Consider the following 19,842-nt stretch of genomic DNA (forward strand, 5'->3'; position numbering starts at 1 on the left):
TCTCTCTGTCAAATAAATAAAATCTTTTTAAAAAAGAAAAATAAATAGAGCAAATATGGCAAAAAATATTAAGACTGTTGAATCTAAGTGTTCAGTATATAGGAGTTCATTATACTATTTTTTCAACTATTTTTATGCTTGATAATTTTGTCATTAAAAAGTTGGAAAAGTTTACCATACATCTGAAAAAGAATGAAGTTATAAAAATAAATAAAATATAACTGAATTATCAAACTCAATGGATATGTTTAACTTAAGTCATGGCAGAAGATAAAATGGGTGAATTGCAAAATAAGTCTTTAAAAAATTATCCAAGATGCAGTGCAGAGAAAATAAGAAAGAAAAGTTAAAAATGGAGTCTAAAACGCGCAGGTCTCTCATCAATCTGTCTGGAATTCCAAGAGAAAGAGAAAGAGTAAGGCTAAGGCCGCCTTTGTAGCCACAATCCCGGAGAATTCCTCCTGAGTCCCCGAGCACATAAATGGAAGAATCCACACCGGCGCCCGTGTCGGGTCTGCAAGTCAGCAATGGCCGAGAGAAGGTCACAGAAGCTTCCAGTGAGGAAAAATGACCTGCAAAGGAAAAGACTAAGAGCCGACCCGTCATCACTTGCAACACAAACTAATGTAAAAGTGGAATATTTTCAGTGGATTCAAAGAAAACAAGTGTTAATCTAGAATGATTTAAGCAGAAAAAGCATCTTTTAAGAATGAGGGCAAAATAAGGACATTTTCAGGTAAACAAAAAATGACAGAACGTTTGCTGCTAGTCCTGTTCTCTCAGTGAAATTGTAGAATGTATGTGAGACAGAAAGAGAGATAGGAGGTGAAGTCTGGGGACACAAAGAGTGTAGAGGACAAGAAAAATAAGAATATAAGTATACTGGAATACATAAGTGTATCTACACAAATTAGACTAAATAAAGCAATAGTATCTCTTGCAGTTTAAAGTAGAATTAAAACAGCAAACAATAGTTTATAAATCAGGAGAAGGGAAAAGATGTTGACCTTCGATTTTCATAAGAATCATCTTAAAGTTTCTTCACTACCCTTCATGGAATGAGTGTATCACTTTCAAACTAGCAAAGGGGAAAAAGGAGAACGAGGGGGGCAAAAAAGTCAGTCCAAAAAAGGGAAAGAAAGTGGAGAAAAGTAAACTTAGCTGACATGGGACAAATTGAAAGCAAAAAATAAGAATTATTTTGCATCCTGTATTTTAAAAAAAGACCAATACCAGAAGGCAAGTGCAACAAGCAGCATATTCCTAAAAACAAACAAAACCCCCCAAAACCAACTGGACATAACCCGGAAGTCTGTCGACAATGGACCCGACGCGCGTAGTCCCGCAAGGAAATGCTCTACAACAGTAAAAATATATGGCCACAGGCACCGGCATCAGCGAATATCACAAACGCGTGTGACGCAAAGATGCAAGCCACGGAAGAACTCGGAAAACTCTGACAAAGCTGAAAACTGACCAAGACTTCATTCATTCAAAGCCATCTAAAAAGCCCGCACAGCCATATAGGCAAGGGGAGGACGGTCATGTTGTCAGAAGAGCAGACGCCTCTAGGAAGAGGATGCCCTAAGGGAGACGCTCAAATGCGTCTTCGGGGGAGTTGGCCCGTCCCCTAGCCGTGCCGTGTGTGGTGACTCTGGGGGCCTATGCTTTGCCTCCCTTTTTATGTCTGCTTTAGGAATCAATTTAAAAATGAGCTGGAAGAAAAGAGCAGCCCTCCGAGGGACCTCTGAGGCACCCAGGGGCATGAGTCCAGAAATGGCTGTATGTGCAAGTTGCCGAGACTGAGTCACGAAGACAGAATTTGGACAGACCAATGAGGAGGGAGATTAAAACAGTAATAAAAAAACCTCCCACCAAAGAAAAGACCAGTAGCAGACGGTTTCACCAGTGAGTTCTACTAAACATTAAAGAATAACATGAATCCTTCTCAAACTCTTCCAAAAACCTGAGGAGGGGAAGTACTCTCGAACTCATTCTATGAGGCCAGGAGTATCCTGATACCAAAGCCAGGTAAGGATACAAGAAAAAGAAACAAAACAAAACTATAGGTCAATATTCCTGGTGAACGAACATACGCAAACATTTTCAATAAAATTCTAGCAAACCGAATGCAACAGCACATTAAAAGAACGTCCACTACGATCAAGTGTAATTTATCCTTGGAAAGCAATGTAAATTAATGTGATACGCCACATTAATAGAACAAAAGATACATGTTCAATAGATGCAGAAAAAAAATTTGATAAAATTCAACATCCTCTCAAGATAAAAGCTCCCAACAAATTGGGTGTATAAAGAAGGCATCTTCACATAATAAAGGCCCTCTATGATCAACCCACAGCAAACATCATACTCAATGGCGAGGTGTTCAGAGCTTTCAGGGCTCAGGAAGAAGACAAGGGTGTCCACTCTGACTACTCCTATCACTATTGTACTAGAAGTCCTAACCAGAGCAATTGGGCAGGAAATAGAAACAAAAGGCATCCAAGTCATAAGGGAAGAAGTAAAACTGTCTCTGTTTACCACCCATACAGATGTATGGATAGTAAAAAAAAGAATCTTACGACACTACACAGGAACGCAGCTGTTTTCTATGGACAAGTGAGAGTCTTGTAACTAACCACATCTACTTCTACCCGGAATTGAATTTCCTATTCACTTTTTTTTTTTTTTAAACTACTTAGGACTTCCTAGTTTAGGTACTTATTCCCTTGGATTTTCTAATTTCTTCCTTTATCCTGATTTCCTCATCTATGTTTTACTGATATAAATTGCTTCAAATCGTTTTCAGAACAGAATAGGGTACATCCATACATGTTATCATCCAAATGGACGTACAAATGACCCAAGATTCTTACAATCTGAGTCCAATCTTTTTCTCAGCCTTAGACCTATGCTAGGCCTGATATGCATATGTAATAGTCATACTTTGTCTAAACGTATGTGTATTTCTGTTTTGATCCGTGTACACGGATGAACAGGTAAGCACGTATGGTTTGCACCCTGGACTTTCCTCGGCTGTGCACCCTTCATGGAGTTTAGCCCCTCTGAACCTCAGCACTATCCTCTGTAAAACGCACCTTGCAGGATTATGTGCAACACTAAAAAGATGTTACTATTTGCTATTCTTTGGCTGATGGAGATTTAGTAACATCTCTGAGCTTATTTCTCTTCAAATAGGATGATCTGCCTGTTCTTTTTTTCAGGATTTGAATGAATACATGTAAACAAAGTGAACAGATACAAAGCCCTGAGAAAATATCGCCCCCCGCCCCCCCCCTCCCTGGGAAGCCCTATTCTTACCATCTCAGGGCAGAATGCAGGCATAACCACGTTTTAGTGAAGACTGTCTTTCCTATTTATTTTTCCAACCATAATTTATGTCGTCCTCAGATCTCTCCATCGCACTTTTAAAATCTTTACCATGACTGACTACTTTTGTCTTTCTTGTCCCATGGCTCCAAGATCTTGGGGGGAAGACATTGTCTTCCCCTTGTGGCCCCCGAGGGGGTCATGGCGGGGCGCGGCCGCACTCTCCCGGGGTGGGACAGGACGGCCGGACGCCTCCGCTCGCTGGGGCAGTGGGTGGCTCCCGCGCGGCCTGCACCGGCTCAGCGTCCCCGGACTCCCGGTTCCGCGGAGGTCAGCGCGGGCACGTGCTCCGTCGGGCGACCGCCCGCCGTCCGCCCGAGGCCCCGGCTGTGCAGTGTGGCCCGGCCTGCCCGCTGCAGGTGCACGGCCGCCGTGAACGCAGGCGGGCACACCCGAGGCCCGGGCACCTCAGGGCCCGGCTCTGACCGCCCCTCCCACCGGCCGGCCCCTCCTCACCGCCTGTGCCGCGTCGAACGGCACCTTTCTTGCTTTCCTGACGGCGTCCCGGCGGGGGACGTCGGCTGGACACACTCGGGGACGGCTGCGCGCTCAGCCCAGGGCCGAGGGGGACCGAAGGGGACCACAGCACCCCCGCTCCCCACTCGTGCTGTCCGTCGGGACTACGGGGTGACCACGGCCCGCCCGCCTCACTCAGGCCGGCCGTCGGGACCGAAGGGGACCCAGAGTGACCTCGGGCCGCCCGCCGGCACTGAGGAGGGACAGCGAGTGACCACGGCCGCCTGCTCCCACGGGGACCGGGGGGGACCCAGGGCGACCACGGCCCTCCCGCCCCCCGCACGCCGGCCGTCGCGGACAGCGGCCGCCAGGTGACCGCGGCCTGCTCGCCCTCCGTCCACACCAGGCCCGAACGGCGGAACGCGCATGCGCACGGCGCCGCTCCCCGCCCCCACCCCGCGCCCGCGCCCAACGCCCCTAACGCGGCCCGCCGGGCCATGGAACCCGCCGAAGTTGGCGCGGTTCTAGCTCTCCCGTTCGCGCGGTCGGGCGTCTTCCCCCCGTGAGGCCCGCGGGCGCTGGGACCCAGCTCAGCGGCCGCCCGCCCGGGCCGCTCCGCCCGCCTCCGCCGCTCGGCCGGGCGCGCGCCGCGCTCCCGCGGCCGGTCCCCGCGCGTGCGCGCTCCGCCGAGTGTATGTGTGTGAGTGTGTGTGCGGCCGAGGGGTGGTCCGCCGCCGCCGCCGACGATGCCGCGGGGCCGCCCCCCGAAGCCCAAGGAGAGCAAGGCGCGCGGCGACACCGGTAAGCGGCTCCGGCCCGGCCGGCCGCGCTGTGCCGCTCCGCGCGAATATAGTCCCCGGATGCGGCGCGGAGGCCGCCGGGAGCGGGCCGGGCCGGGGGCGGCGGGCCGGGGGCGGCCAGCGGGGCCCGGGCCGGGGTCGGGGCGGGGGCCGTCGCCGCCGCCGTCGCGCCCCGCCGCCGTCCTCGCCGCCGCCGCCCGACTGGCGTCCGCAGGGCGCGGGCGGAATGATACCGGCGCGGCGCGGCGGCCCCTCCGCGGGCTGGGCCTACTTTCCTGGGCCGGGCGGGCGGCGGCGGCGGGGCCGGGGGCGAGGTGCGCGCCGCCGCCGCCCTCCGCCCTCCTCCCCGCCGCCCCCTCCCTCGCCCGCCCCCCTCCGTCCTGCGCCCTCCCGGCCGCGGGGAGCCGGCCTCCCCGGCCCGCCCGCCCGCCCGGCCCGGCGCTTCCCTGCGGCGGGAGGCCTTCCTGAGGGAGGCGGCCTCCCCGGGGCGGGTCTCGGGGCGGCCGGGACGGGCCGGGCCGGCGTCTCCGGGGCCCCGCGTGGCACGGGCGGGCGGACGGCGGGAGAGGCGCCCGGCTCGGCCTGGTCGCCCCGGACTGCCGAGTGCGCGCTCGCGGCGCGGCCCCGCCGGGGAGGCCCGGGAAGGGGCCGGGAAGGGTCCGGGGCGCGCGGGGGGCGGGGGCGGGGTCCCGGGGGCCGAGACCTGGGGGCCGCGGCGGTGGCAGAGGCGGCTGCATGGGGTCGGGGCCGGGCCGGGGCGCGTGGCCTCCCGGTCCTCATCCCCTCGCCGGCCGGTCACGCAGCTCGGGGACCCCGGGCCCCTTCCGGAGCGGTCAGTGGACTCAGGGGCGCGGGCCTGCGGCCCCTGCGCTGCTCTTGCGACGGAGAAGGGTCCCCTGCGGGAGCGGCGGACCGGAGCGGGCGACGCCGCGTGGAGCAGGAGGCGGCGCGGACGAGCGCGTGGCGTGGACTCGCCGGCGGCCGGAGCGGCGCACACGCGGTCACGGAGGCGTCGGCATCTCACGGGCGTTCCAGGACGCGGCGCCCTCGCCGGGCTGTGCGGGAGCCGGGGCGGCGGCGGGACGGGAGCCCCGCGTCGGATGCGTGGCTGCGGCCCGCGAGCGGCTCCTGAGCGCCGCGCTCGCGGGCCTCGTTCCGTTCGGTCCTTTATGGCCAAAAACACAGGTGCGGGGCGTCGCGGCCGCCCGCGGGGAGGGCGCCTCCACCGCAGCCCGGAGCACAGCCCCGTCCTTCCCGGCTTCCCAAGTGGCCTCCGTGTCCACCTGGGTTTGTCCAGCCCTGAACGCCCGAGTGGTCCCCGTCCTGGCCCTCCGGACCGTTCACAGCGACTCTTGCCGCCTCTGCCTCGGAGCCGCGTTTCCGGCGGCCTGGCCTCCCCTTTCGGGGTCTGCGGGTGGACTTGCGGCAGCCTCGCCCTGCCCTAGGCCATCAGCCTGGGGGCTCCTTCGGGTGCAGATGAAATGGCTACACCCTGACCAAACTTCAAAGCCTTGCTCATTCCTTAAGGTAAAATCCACATTCCTGCGGGATCCTAACTGATCCTGCCTGCCGAGGGCTCAGGGTCCTGTTCTCCGGGCTCCAGGTGGAGGCCTGTGCCTGACCTTCCTGAGAGTCCACCTGCCCTTGCTCGGCCTTAGGCCTGGTGCTCCAGTCCCAGCAGGGGCCTCCCGCAGACCTGTCCGAGAGGAGCCGCACGCCAGCCCTCCGCCACCTCGGTTCTCACGGGTGGTTCCTGGAGGCCCTAAGGACTGTGCCCGCCAGACATTTTCATAGCGACACTGTCCGGTTATCTCACTCGCTTACCCCGTGCGCTGATGAGAGCCGTCCCGGCTACAGTTGCTCACGCCTCTGCTGGAATGCAGGCGGCCTGGCCCCGGACTGTGGGAAGCTGTGGTGTTTTCATGCATTTCACTTGAAAACAACATGCTGAATATATTCCAAGAAAGATAATTTGCAGGAAAATAAAACACAGCATAGTGCAACAGAGGGAATGCAGAGGCAGGCATGAGGACTCCAGACACTGAAAAGATTTGTAAAAGAAAAAACTTCTTAATCGCTTTTTGGAGAATATATTTTTCATAAAAGTGTGTATATAATAGGATTGTTTTAAGTGAATAAATATTTTAAAAAGTGCTCAGTTTTAATTTTAATTTCTAATAGGGTAAATGACGATATAATGTGTATAAATTTAGGGTCTTTGGGGTCCTCAGTAATATTTAAAAGTGTGCTAATACCCTGAGAACAAAATGTTTGAGGACTGTTGCTCTGTCAGTTGACTGTCTTAATAATGTTTCTCATTCCCTGAAATGCTTTTGTTTTCTGTTCCCATTATGGATTTTATTCTTAAGAGAAACCTGGAAGGTTGGTGGGACTTTTTACAGATGGGGAACAGAGCTCGGAGAGGCTGAGTGGAGTGGCAGGTCCGCTCAGCTAGTGTCGAGCTGGGATGTGACTCTGAAGTGTGGGTTCCATTATTTTTTCTTGTTGAATATAAGCCCTACACTGGGTCAGTAAGTTTCTTCAACAAATACGCGCAAGCACTTCCTGCAGTGGGCCGGCCCTGCTCGGGGCTGGGTGGCACAGCTCCACTCCGGAGAGCAGGGTCCCTGCCTCGGCTCTTGAGGGCCACGTGTGTCCTGGGATGGTGGGAGCATGCTGGTGGCCGCAGGGAGCACGAGGTCTAGAGTTCCCAGAGGGAAGGATGGCAGGATGGAAACCTCAAGAAGGCATTAGGAGTAGGCCCACTAAACAACATTTCTTGGAGTAATAATTAGTTTAGGGCATACGGGCAATAGTCCCCCCCTACCTGTGGTTTCCGTTCCTTGCGGTTGGAAGCAGGTGGTCCTCTTCTGACATGTTACCACAAGGCCGTGGTAGTCTAACGCTGTGTCATGGTGCCTCCCTTGATGTCCCAAGAAGAAGGGTGAGTGCCCCCGGTAAGAGATGTAGAGGGACAGAGACCACATTCATGGCTTTTCCAGCAAACCGTTGGAGTTGCCTGTTTTATTACTGTTGTTAATCTCCTACTGTGCTTGATTTCCGAGTTAGACTCAGCGAGAGGTATGTCTGCACGGGAGAAAATGGTACAACTAGGGTTCAGCACCCTGTGGTTTCAGGCACCGGCTGGGGGTCTGGCAGTAGGTCACCTGTGCCGGGGGGGGGGGGGTCCTGGAGCGAGGGAGGCCTCCTGTGGGAGTCAGTGAGGGTCGTGTTTATTGAATGAGCATTAGCTTGGTGCCCAGCACTGTCCTGGGGATATAAAGATGAGTGAGATTGGACTTTTCTCTTTATGGTACTTAGTTTAGTTTACACTAAGTCATGATGTGACCCTGATGGTCTTGTATGGCTTCCATTTGTTTTTCTAGTGCAGTGCTACAAAGCTTTTCTCCCAAGCTTGCCGTTAGGTGGCCCCTGCTCAGTTGTTTTGTGTTGGAGGAGTATTTGTAATGCTTCATTTCTAGAGCGCTGAGATACACAGACCTTGAGTCCGGTGAATAAACAAGTCCGCTCATGCTCAGATGATCAGTTTGGGCCATTTTGGCTGCGGATGACTTCAGGAACTCTACTTTTCTCGCCAAGGGGACTAGACTACTAGGATGAGCTAAGAGCAGTGGAATTCAGCATACACGGCGGCAGCAGACGCCGTTGGGTTTGAAGGTGATTCAGGCTTCAGCAGGCAGAACTGCCAGCAGGACCGAGGCGAGGACAGTCTCTGCTTAAAATAATAACTTCCTAACAGTATCGGGTATCCAGGGATGGAAAGATGTCTTCATAAAGGAGCACCCTTCATTCTCCATCGTTGAACTTTTCAGGTAGGCAGAGACTTAGACGTTGTAGTATTTTGAGGAAAGTGTGTTAGGTAATACATCAAATTTAAAGATTTTATGATCCCAGAATCAAGTAGTGAGTTAACAGGAGTTCAAAATCTTGGTCTTTCCCACAGTAAGGAAAAATATTTCATTATAAGGATTTATTTAAAAAAAAAATTCGTCTTTGACACAAGTACAGCCTGGGAGAACCATATGAAACCATAATTCTTTGTGAGATGAAGTCAATTCAGCAGTTTTTAAAATAATGCTGACCCTGTATCTGGGTCTTTGTATCTCTGTGTACAGACCGTGTCTCTGTGCTCAAGCAATTAGTGTTTTTCCAATTACTTTTTAGTCTTAGAACTTATTATGTGAAATAACATGCAAGGTCTCAAGTGGTGGTTTTCATTCTTGGCAAAACATAGAGTTACCTGGGGGAGCTTTTAGGGACCCCGGCGGGCTGGTCTTGAGTCCAGCCATGCCTGAGCGGGTGAGGCGGGACCCTGGCATCGCTGATCTGAAGGCTCCCCGGGAGGCCGCTGTGTGCTCAGGGCCCGGCACCCCGGTCTACGGCAAAGCACGTCTGGTGGAATGGCGGGAGACGGAGGGTTCAGAGACAGACAGCCCCCCCAGGTGCCTCCCCCCCATCTCAGTGGAGTTGGAAGCTCTGCTTTGGGGGATTAAAATGGACACTTGATGCCATAAGTAGCGAGAGCGGACAGGGTGCTCTTACCACAGAATGAAAAACCTAACAGTTTGTGGGTCAGACAGCGCCAGGGAACTAGTGCGTCGGTTGGAGGCAGTAGGGACAGGTCGTGGCCGGGTCTGGGGACCCGGGAGAACTGCCGAGCTCTGCTTTGGTCCCCAGGGGCACGTCCCAGCTGGGGTCCCTCTACCCGTGGCCACGGCTTCCGGTTTTTCAAGAAGAGCCAGACGTGTGCATTTTTTCGGAAGCCTTCATTATTGTATTTTAGTCATGTTAATGGACCAAAACATCGACAGGGAAAGCGCCCAGACTTTAATGCGCTTTGTGAGCGGCTGCGCGCAGCCAGTGCCCAGGGCCCCGCAGGCTCCGCGCGCTCCTTCCTCCTGCGGGGCTGCTGCCTTCCCTGTCCTGCGCCGCATTCCGCCTCTCACGCCGCCGGCCGGTTTGGCCGTTCCGAGCTGAACGGAGTTCGCCGTATGACACTCATTTCTGGCTTCATTCGGTGTGTGCGTCTGCGGGGTTGCCGCGGTCATCACCTGGCAGACACCGGTCCAGTTACGGGGTCGCATGTTGTGCGGCTACATAACATGCTGTCCCTCTGTCCTTTCTACTGTGGCCACGCAGCTTGTTTCCAGTCGGGGGTGTTGCACTTCTGCCCCGAGCGCTGTCTTTGCTCTGCCGGTGGAGCGCGGCAGCCTTTCTGGTGTGCGGAGCGGTTCTTTGAGTTTGAACTTGCAGTTCTGTGCTAATAAAGACCTTATGTTTATTAGCCATTAGCTCTCTTCTGTGAGGCTGTCATTTACGTCTTCTCCGACTTTCCTACTGGGTTGAGTATCTTATTTTGAGTGAATAGACTTTCCTGTTCGTAGCAGGGTTAAGCTTGTGCAGAGTTGAGCAGATGGTACCTAGTTCCTGCATGTCCTACCCGCACCTTATTCTCCCCCTCAAGCTGTCCCCTGTGATTAGCCTCTGGTGTCAGTGTGATACACGTGTAACAACTCGTGAACCAATTCTGACACGTCACTAGTTAATAAAGTCAGTCGTGCACACGAGGGTTCGTGGTCGCCGTAGTTCTACTTGCTCAAGTGTGGCATGGTTGGACTCATCGGGTACGCAGCCTTGTAGACTGCCTTCTCTCGCTAAGCAGTGTGCTTTTAAGGTTCCTTCACGTCTCTTTGTCTCTTTGTCTCTTGGTGGCTTGCTGGCCGTTCTTTTATTGCTGAATAATGCTCCATTGTCTGGATGCTCCCGCCTTTGTTTGTTTACGTTTTGAAGGCTGTCTTGGTTGCTTCCAGTTTTGGGCAGTTATAACCTGTTGTACACATTTGTGTGCAGGTTTTCAGCTCCTTTGAGTCAATGTAGAGGACCATTGTGCTGGATGGTCCGGTGAGACTGTGTTTGGCTTTGCAGGAAGTCACCAGACTCCTCCAAAGTGGTTGGGCCATTTTGTATTCTGCATTTTGCATTCATTTTGCATTTCGCAAATGCATTGCATTTGCACCAGTGATGAATGAGAGTTCCTGTTGCTCCACATCCGTTTCTGCTTTTGATATTATTTTCACTGTTTTTAAATTTTAGTCTTTCTAATAGGCTTGTAGTGGTATCTCATTGTGTGGATCGCAGTTCCCTTATGAGATAGAATGCAAAGCCTCTGCCCGTTCGCTTCCTTGCCGTCTGTGTATCTTTGGTGAAGAGCTCTGTCCTAGGAATTCTTTATACATACTGTGCATGAGTTCTTTGTACTTTCCTGTTCACTCTTTTAAGGATATCTTTTCATGAAAGAAGTTCCTAACTTAGTATTGTCTAATTTATCAGTCCTTTCATGTTTGTACTTTTGGGACCTGTGTAAGGAATGTTTGACAATTGTAAGATCATGAAGACCTTTTCCTATATTTTCACCTAGAAGCTTTATTGTTCTACTTCTCACCTTTAGAGTGGTAATTTGTCCTCTGCTGTTGAAGGGCATTTGCAGTGCTGTTGTAAATGATGCTTCTGTGAGCATTTTTAAACATGTGTTTTTGGTCCATCTGTGTACACGTTTCTGTGGGATGTACCTAGGAGCGGAATTGCTGGTTGGCAGGGTCTGTGTGTGTTCAGCTTTGGTCAGTGCTGCCAAATGGTTTTTGAGCGCCTGGCATGATTTTCACTCTCTCAAGTTGGATGTGAGGTTTCCGGTTGCTCCACATCCTCATCTGTCCTTGTTTTTTCCTGTCTTTTTAATTTTAGCCCTCCTAGTAGATGTGTAGTTTACTTTTCTAAAAGAGTATTTTTTGTTTCCTATTTATCATACCTTGGATTTCTCACAACAACCCCTTAAGTACGCAGAATGGAGATGAGCCTCCCCTTTGGCTGAAGAACCGAGCTGAGCAGCAGATACCTGCTTCGCAGAGACCGTACTGAGCACTCAGCAGGACTGACATTCCTAACGCTCATGACTCCCAGCCCTGCTTCCATCACTGTCTCCCTAATCTGTGACCAGTAACCCATGTTTTAATCTATAGATACCCTTTTTTTAAGATATGTACATTAAAAATAGTATGTACCGTGCATGCATACTTCGTTGGAAATTGGGACAGAATCTTGGACTGGGCTCTCCACAATTTTCTGTGGCGTCCTTTAGCTCTACTTGATCGTCGCAGTGCTAACACATGCGGTACGTTTGTGGAGCTGAGAAACAGCATAATGGCAGCAGATACATCCACGAGAAATTCCTCTATTGTACACAGGACATCAGTTTTTGGCGTTATCTAAGGGAAGCATTATTCTCAGCAGTACACTCCCAGATCATTCTCAAAAAGGCCCTGTTACTTTTAGACCTTGGTCCTTGAATCGTTTTAGCTAGATGGGGAGGCTGTAGGCACTGGACACTTTATTTTGTTGTCCTCGAGCACACCATCGTTTTGTGAAGTTGGGATAATGCGTGCAGCGTCTAAGTGTACACCCACCAGAGTCTAAAGTCTTCTTTAGAAATAAAAATGTGCAGGTACGAAAAGCAAACATTTGAAAGAGGATTAATACTGCTTTTAAAGATAGAGACGGTGTCATGATGTGAGGCTTGAAAGGGAAAGTCCACGCAGATGGAAGAACTGACACAGCGGGAATATTGAAGGCATATCGGGGAAAGGGGAGCTTTGCTGTGGGATCGCGAGTGTCCTGAGCCTGGCAGGGACCGTTCAGTGAGCCTCCACCCAGGTGTTTCTCCGTAACTCTGTGTGAGGTCATATTTCCTACCGTTTACCATGAAGCCGTATCAGTGTTGCAGACTCTGATTGTCCCACTGACACCACTCACGGTTTAGACCAGCAGGGCACTTCGACCTGACTCCCAGTTGTGGCTGTATTTTATACCGAAAGACTAAACAGAGGTAGGCTTACAACTGACATAAAATACTGTTGGTAAAACCCATGTTCACTTGCTGTTTTTACAGTAGGCACAAGGTTGAGATTGGGGTCTCGTCTCAGAACTCATGACCTGGAGAGGCAGGGGAGCCTGATTAATTAGAAGAGAGTCTTAAACTGTGTTTTCAGGATTCCTTCCAGTTCTGCCCCGGCTAATTGTGTCATTTTGACCAAGTGGCTAAGTTTTTCTGGGGTCTTAATTTCCTTAGCTCTACAACCAGGAGACGGAGTGTAGAACTCACCTTTTCCCCCCTCATAAGTTTTCTTCCTTCTTAACCTAACCTCTTTTGGATAGGTCACACATTATAATGCTTCGGAATTTAAAAAACCTGGAGCCTGTACCAGGCTTTGTGCAAGGCTTTGGAGATACAGTGACCGAGAAAGACGTCCGGGGCCCAAGCACTGCAGAGTTTTGTCTGAAAAAGTCCAGCTGTGGTCAGACCTGAATGACCAGTATGGGGCGAACAGGAGAAAACAGGAGGAAGGAGAAAAGAAGAAACTAGAAGAGAGTAGAACTAACACGCACACACACACACACACACACACACACACACACACACACACACACGGAAGGGAGGAGGAGGCCTGCGAGCTGAAGTGCGGCCCTGCTGGAAGTAGACGCGACAGTTGTCCCACTTCTCGAAGGCCTGTTCGGTGACCTCAGCGTCCTGATGTCAGAATGAGAAGCTGAGAAAATGCCTCGGTCGTTAGCTGGGCTCTCGGGGACAAGATGCTGGAAGACGGGGGCGCCTGGGTGGCTCAGTGGGTTAAGGGCTGCCTTCGGCTCAGGTCATGATCCCCGGGTCCTGGGGTCCAGTTCCTTATCAGGCTCCCTGCTCAGCGGGGAGTCTGCTCCCTCTGCTCTTCCCCCTCCCCTGCTGATGCTTATTATTTATTCTCTTAAATAAATAAATAAACTCTTTAGACGGGCCTGTTGAGAGAAGTAGAGATTTCAACTACTTTTTGGAAGATTTTTATTCAAAACAAAAATAAAAGCAGATGCAAAGTTTGGGAGTTAGTTTAGAAACTGAAACTGGTGTATCCCATTTTAATATTAAAAATGCCTCCGCAGGGCTTTCGGATGGCCGGGATCTTCAGTGCATAGTGCTTAAGGGTTGAAGTCGGGAGATGCAAATTGGGGTTGAATCGGTGGAATGCTGTAAGTGCAGTTTGCTGAACCATCGCATATCACGGAGACGCATTTACTGTAAGAGATCCACTGGGCAGGGCGCCTGGCTCACTCAGTCCGTGGAGCAGCTGCCTCTTTTTTTTTTTTTTTTTAAGATTTATTTATTTATTTATTTGACAGACAGAGATCACAAGTAGGCAGAGAGACAGGCAGAGAGAAGAAGGGAAGCAGGCTCCCCACCAAGCAGAGAGCCCGATGTGGGGCTCGATCCCAGGACCCTGGGATCATGACCTGAGCTGAAGGCAGAGGCTTTAACCCACTGAGCCACCCAGGCGTCCCAGGAGCAGCTGCCTCTTGATCTTGGGGTTGTGAGTTCGAGCCCCACATCGGGTATAACGATCACTTAAAATCTTAAAAAAAAAGATAGCTCTTTAGATGGGAGATGAGGACAGACCTTTGCCAGGAAGGTTTAGCTGACTGGGCTTATTGCTGTGTCTGGTCTTGAGCAGTTTGTGAACTTGTCCAGGCCCCACCACGGGCCGGGCCTGAAGGAAGCCGTGACGGAGTGTGGCTGCGGAGTGCCGGCTAGGCCATGGGAGGCGGCCGTGCTCCAGAACCGCTGGTAGGCTCTTGTCGCAGAAGCGTCCAGAAGGATTTTCTTATTTAACCTGCAAACTCGGAGGTCAGCTTTATTATCTGGGGGGCTGGTTGATAAGTCCTTATTCTTATATACTATTGAGAATGTCTACGTAAAGAGCTAAATTGATGTTGAAACGAGTCTTTCATGTTTTCTGGTTTTTGCCATTGGTTTGTGTTTACATTTGGTAGTGAATTTGAGTTCTTGCTTCAGGAAGGGTGAGGGGTTGAAGAGAGTGTGGTCGTACACGCATGTGGTCGTGTGTGTGTATGTGCGTGTGTGTGCGTGTGTGTGTGTGAGGCGGCTGTCTGGGTCAAACCAGCTGGAATCGGCCGCGGGGTCACCTGCCTGAGATGTCACAGGGATGCCCGGCGGGGTGTGGGGCAGAATCCTGTCCCCAGTGAGCGCTTAGACTTGAGCGCTGCGGAGTGCTCGGGGCTCTGTGCCTCTGTCGCGTGGGGGCTGCAGACACTACCTGTGCTGATCTGGGGGACACAGGGAATGGATGGGGTCCCACAGAAGCCCCTCCGCTGGTGGCCTCCGGGGACTGACCACCGAGAGCTGCCCTTTGCGCGGCCGTGCCTTCCTGCTGTCCCCGGCCCCGTGGGACGTCCAGTGGCCTCTGCAGCTGCAGAGTTTTCACGCCGCCCTGGCCGCCCCTGCGGCGGGCGCACGCGTGGACGGGGAGTGTTTGCGTGAAGTTTTCACAGGCTCGTGGGTCTCCCGAAGCGTGTCCTCAGGGTCCATCCATTTCCTCAACCTCTTTCTGGACAACGCATACTCTGTGGGCCGGAAATGTGCATGAGCGTGAAGAGGTGATGGGCAGAGGGTCAAGGTCTCGGGCACCACCCAGAGAGGCAGGGAGGTGTGCATGAGGGAGCCCGGCTTCCCCTAGGAGGGACAACATGCTTCCCCAGTGCGGGCCACGGCCGGGGCAGAGTGGGTTCCTGCTGTGCGGGTCTGGAGATGCTGTGGGTTTTAAACTTTCGCTCAGTGTGGACACCAAAGCATGCTTTCCCCTCCAGTTTTGCCTTTATTGGAATTAGCATTGCTTTAAGGTTGTCTTTGAACCAAATTAATACTGTATTCTCGCTGGGGGAGGGGACTTAGTGAAAATGGCTTTTTATTATGTTCTGAGCTTTGTTATAGAGGGAAATCTTGCTTCTTAAAATAAAAATCTTCTCTGGAAAAATCTTAATTCATAAAGCAAAACAATGTTGTTTTCGGTTTTAAATGTGTAGTTTCTTATCTCTTAGGGTTTTGTCTATCAGTAGTAGTTAATTACATCCTTTCTCATTTCAGGGTAACTTTTAAGCAGTTTCAACATAAGAGACTGTGAACATTGTTTCATTCTACTTCCTGAAATAGCCTTTTAATTTTGCTTTTTTTTTTTTTTGGTAAAGATTTTTATTTATTAGACAGAGATCACAAGTAGGCAGAGAGGCAGGCAGAGAGAGAGGAGGAAGCAGACTCCCCACTGAGCAGAGAGCCCGATGCGGGGCTCCATCCCAGGACCCTGAGATCATGACCTGAGCCAAAGGTAGAGGTTTAACCCACTGAGCCACCCAGGCGCCCCTTAATTTTGCTTTCTTGTGAGGAGCTCTCTCATGACTTCAGTCAGCTGTTAGGTGGAAACACTCGCTAGAGTTTTAAAACACAATTTTAAACACATTTTACTTGACCATTCCCAACATCTAAGCTACTTCTTTCCATAGTATAAACTTTCCCACAGGGAATGATGTATCAACTGACGTGGTTCCAACGATCATTTTATTTGGGCCCGTTTTGTTACTAATTGAACAGAAGCAGAAACTTTGAATACAGGTCTTTGAACATAATGTGCATATGGTGACGAGTAAATACACCAGGCGTTCCGTGGTGGCCCGTCCTGTTTCTGGATGGAGTTGTTCGTTGAATTCTATTAGTGTTTCTCGAAACTGTAGTCTGCTAATCTGGAACCTGCTTTCCTCAAGGGTCTGCTGGAAGAATTTTGAAGGTGTCACCCGCCTTCTCCACAGCTCTCCCTACTCCCACCTCCTCTGTGGCCTCCGCGGCCTCCCTCTAGAGGCTTCCTCCGTTCTCGCTTGCGCAGACGCCGGTGCAGGGCTGGGTGCTTCTGGCCCAAGCTGGGCTGCAGGTGGTTTTCTCAAAGGAGGGACTTAAAGGTCTGTTGAAAATCGGGAATGCCGGTGTTGACCGCATGGACTTTTGAGAAACAGAGACTCTGGAGCTTACTTGAGTCTTAAAATCAACCCTACTTTACTTCCAGATTTCCAGATTTCAATACTCTTGAGTCAGATTTGATACAAAGAATCGTATGTAATGTATTTCAAGTTTTTGTATCATTATGCGTTATATATATTTGTGCCTAAATTGTAAGACTTGGAGTCTATTATTTTGAAGAATTGTAGAGGTTTAGGACATCTTTATTTTCTGAGATTCCTGACAAGTTTTTGTGAGCAGTTCATATTTTTATTTGAAGATACTTTTGTGTTGATAGCCGTTGACCTACGTGGGTCTGTAGAAGCACGTCATGAAACCTAGGGATTGTCCAAAGTGCTGTGGACAAAGGTGTTCCTAAACCCTGGCCATGTGGCACAACAGAAGTTTTTCCTCTCTGACGTAATCTCGCTCTGCAGCAGTTTTCAGAGGTAGATTGAATTAGGGAATTAGCTTTTATGCTTCTACTCGAGTTTTGTTTGCTGAGCGACTTGAGATGATCTGTGTGGTCTACCGAAGGACTTAGAGACGAAACGCCTCTGGGATTTCCACTGACTTTGAAGCCGTATGAAGCATGAAGGCAAGGATAAGAGACGCCATGGCTTTTGCGTGTCTTTGGGTGGATGTCAACTTAGCAGTTTAGTTTCAGGTTTCTAACGACCCTACCAGCAGAGGCTTACAGTCCCGCTGTCCTGTGCCTCAGTCTTCCCAGCATTTCTTGTTTCTGCCCTAAAATCATGTCCTTTCGAAAAACCGAAGACACCATTAATTTCTTCAAAATTCTCCCATAAATTTCTGATGTCGTTTGGTTTCTAAACAATAACCACGTAATTTAGTTTTATTTATGTGATGAGAATAACAACTGGTATTTATTGTCTATACTTATGCAATTTTATAGATGGAGTTTTAACATTGAACGCGGAGAACACTAATTATGCCTACCAAGTTCCAAACTTCCATAAGTGTGAAATCTGTCTACTATCTTTCCCAAAAGAGTCCCAGTTTCAACGCCACATGAGGGATCACGAGCGAAATGACAAGGTATGTATTCTCAAGAGGGATGTCAGAAATGTGAGCGTTGAAACTGGAGGTATTGTAGCAATCGGCATGCCAAACACAAATTTTTCTTGTAACTTAGATCCCTAAATTATGGGGCATTTTATCTTAACGAACACCTACCTTGACGTTTCGTGCTTAGTTGTAGTCGTATTCCTGACCCTTTACTGGTTGGTGAGATGACTTGCGAGCTGGTCTAGTGAGTCTGTGTGTCAGAGTTCTGAGTCCGTGGACAGAGAGTCATCTCAGAGCAGGACTTGGAGTGGGTCGGTTCCCGAGTGACTGCGCAGAACCAGTGTATCTTGATGTGTTTTTCTCCAGCACGGAGTGTTATCTCCAAGTGGGCTTGCCTTTACAGTGGTTTCCCCGGGATTTTCCATTGCATTTCCGCAGGGAGTAACACTTAAGAGACTGGAATCCTTTTTTGCAGGGGCCCTTGTGGACTCGGTTAAGAGTGTTAGTGTCTTAACGGAATGATGTGCCTGCCAGATAGAAAACGGCGGTTGAAACGACCATCAAAAATGACCGTTGATTTCCCCTGGGTTCGGAGCACGTAGATCAGGACAATGCCAGGGACCCCTTCTCTAGGGAACAGGACATGACTAACTGGCTTTGTGTTCAGCGTGACTGTGAACTAGAATATACGATAACACGTACTGTTGCTGGTACCGTGTCAGCTGTGTGACGCTCCTAAGTTGAAAATCTGAAAGTACAGACTCTCCTGTGCCATGATCTTCAGAGAGAAGCACCAGTGATTATCTTTCTGCAAGGAAGTGGCAGAATGCCTTTCATTTGGGGAAGACTTGAGACTGTGATAAGCAACTCTCTTAAAATCCAGTAACGGTTTTTATGATTACTGATTCTACTCGAAGTGACTCTGTTTAGAGCGGTGCAGTTGGTCAGGCAAGAAGGGAAAATGCGCCCCGCCCCCGGGAGCGAGTCGCTCACATTCGTGTTCATAGAGACGGTACTGGTACATTTACACGCAGCACGCTTTACGCAAGGTGTGTTCGGTTCTGCATGGATGAGTTGTCGTCCTTGTAGTCCTTTGAGAAAGTCTGTGAGGAGCTTTGCTGTGTCCATTTTGGATTTACTGACTTAGGTGCGGGGCAGACCACAAGTTCTTAGATCGTCTGTAGATTACGGTGCTTGTTGATATTTGAATGGCATTTATTGTGGAAAGATTGTTTTTCAGTGGCTTCTTGACTTTTCTCTCCAAATAGCCACATCGATGTGACCAGTGCCCCCAAACATTTAATGTTGAATTCAACCTGACACTTCACAAATGCACCCACAATGGGGAAGAGCCCACCTGTCCTGTGTGTAACAAGAAATTCTCCAGAGTGGCTAGTCTCAAAGCGCATATTATGCTCCATGAAAAGGAAGAGGTAATTATTTTGGCCTATACTTTGCTCATGGATTTTTAAATGCATCTAATCCTTAGGGGGAATGTAGGTAACAACTAGTTTAAAAAGCCTTTCATACGGATTTCAAGGAGTTCCTTATCGTTCAGTGTGCCTTGCCTGACTCTCTGTGCCACTGGCAGGACCGTTTGTTGTCTGGCCTGTCCGTACCCTAGGGCAGACCCCTCAGTGCGTCCTGTATCTGGAGGACCCAGACAGGCCCACGCAGGCCTCCGCAGTGGTCCAGAGAAACATTCTGTCTCTGAAGACGGAAGCATCTCCTTGCTTGGCTTCTGGATCCACTGACATGGGGGAATCTGGGAGAAGAAGAGATATTCATGATGACCCAGAGCCACTTACACGGCAGAGTGAGCCCTTCTGAAAGGCCCACAGCTGCCGTTCTGCAATGACAGGGCCTCGTGGCTGGCGTGTGAGCGGGGGCTTCCTGTTGTTGGGGTGGGTGGCCCTGAGTTGGAGTACGAATGGCTGTTGCTTTCAGAATATTAAGCCCCCATGTCCCTGATTATTATTGTCTGAAATTAGGGAAATGCAAACAGTAAAAAGAAAGTAAGTTACCTTTATTTCTACTGTCCCGGGATGGGTTGTAGAAAACTGGTGTACTTTCCTCCTGAGACAGAAAAACGAATACAGTATTTAAATTGCATATATAAAAATTAAGTTCATACTTTCTATATACGCTCATCTCTTCTTTTTATATATCTTTACTTTTTAATATAAACTAATTTGTTTTTATTTTTGTAAAAGTTATTGTATAAATGTGTGTTTACTTTGGGAAAAAATTAGAAACTAAAGA

At 50.3% G+C, this 19,842-nt stretch overlaps 2 protein-coding genes across 9 annotated transcripts in view; both read left to right on the forward strand.

Moving 5' to 3' along the window:
• The first annotated feature begins 3,330 nt into the window (after positions 1-3,330).
• On the forward strand, positions 3,331-4,461 carry LOC123954145 (translation initiation factor IF-2-like). Its single transcript, XM_046024921.1, has 2 exons — positions 3,331-3,747; positions 3,822-4,461. The coding sequence occupies exons 1-2, from the start codon at positions 3,446-3,448 to the stop codon at positions 4,222-4,224; spliced, it is 705 nt and encodes a 234-aa protein (XP_045880877.1). The 5' UTR covers positions 3,331-3,445; the 3' UTR covers positions 4,225-4,461.
• Positions 4,462-4,497: 36 nt separating this feature from the next.
• Positions 4,498-19,842, forward strand: part of ZNF236 (zinc finger protein 236) — a 102,966-nt gene continuing 87,621 nt past the window's right edge. For 3 of the 8 annotated variants that reach the window (XR_006821040.1, XM_046024914.1, XM_046024920.1), the window contains exons 1-3: positions 4,498-4,650; positions 17,468-17,610; positions 18,849-19,013. Coding sequence is in view for 4 of the 8 variants with exons in the window: in XM_046024914.1 (XP_045880870.1) it covers positions 4,596-4,650; positions 17,468-17,610; positions 18,849-19,013 (363 nt within the window). In the remaining 4 variants the exon portion in view is untranslated. Of the gene's footprint in view, positions 4,651-17,467; positions 17,611-18,848; positions 19,014-19,842 lie in introns of those variants that run through there. The other 5 variants (XM_046024918.1, XM_046024917.1, XM_046024915.1 and 2 more) reach the window with 4 other exon arrangements.

The sequence above is a fragment of the Meles meles genome, chromosome 12, assembly GCF_922984935.1.
Source record: "Meles meles chromosome 12, mMelMel3.1 paternal haplotype, whole genome shotgun sequence".
Lineage (NCBI taxonomy): Eukaryota > Metazoa > Chordata > Mammalia > Carnivora > Mustelidae > Meles > Meles meles.

Coding starts and splice junctions, on each gene's coding strand:
- LOC123954145 (XM_046024921.1), top strand. CDS start 3,446: ATGACTGACTACTTTTGTCTTTCTTGTCCCATGGCTCCAAGATCTTGG. Junction 3,748..3,821: donor GTGTGGCCCGGCCTGCCCGC/TGCAGGTGCACG, acceptor CGGCTCTGACCG/CCCCTCCCACCGGCCGGCCC.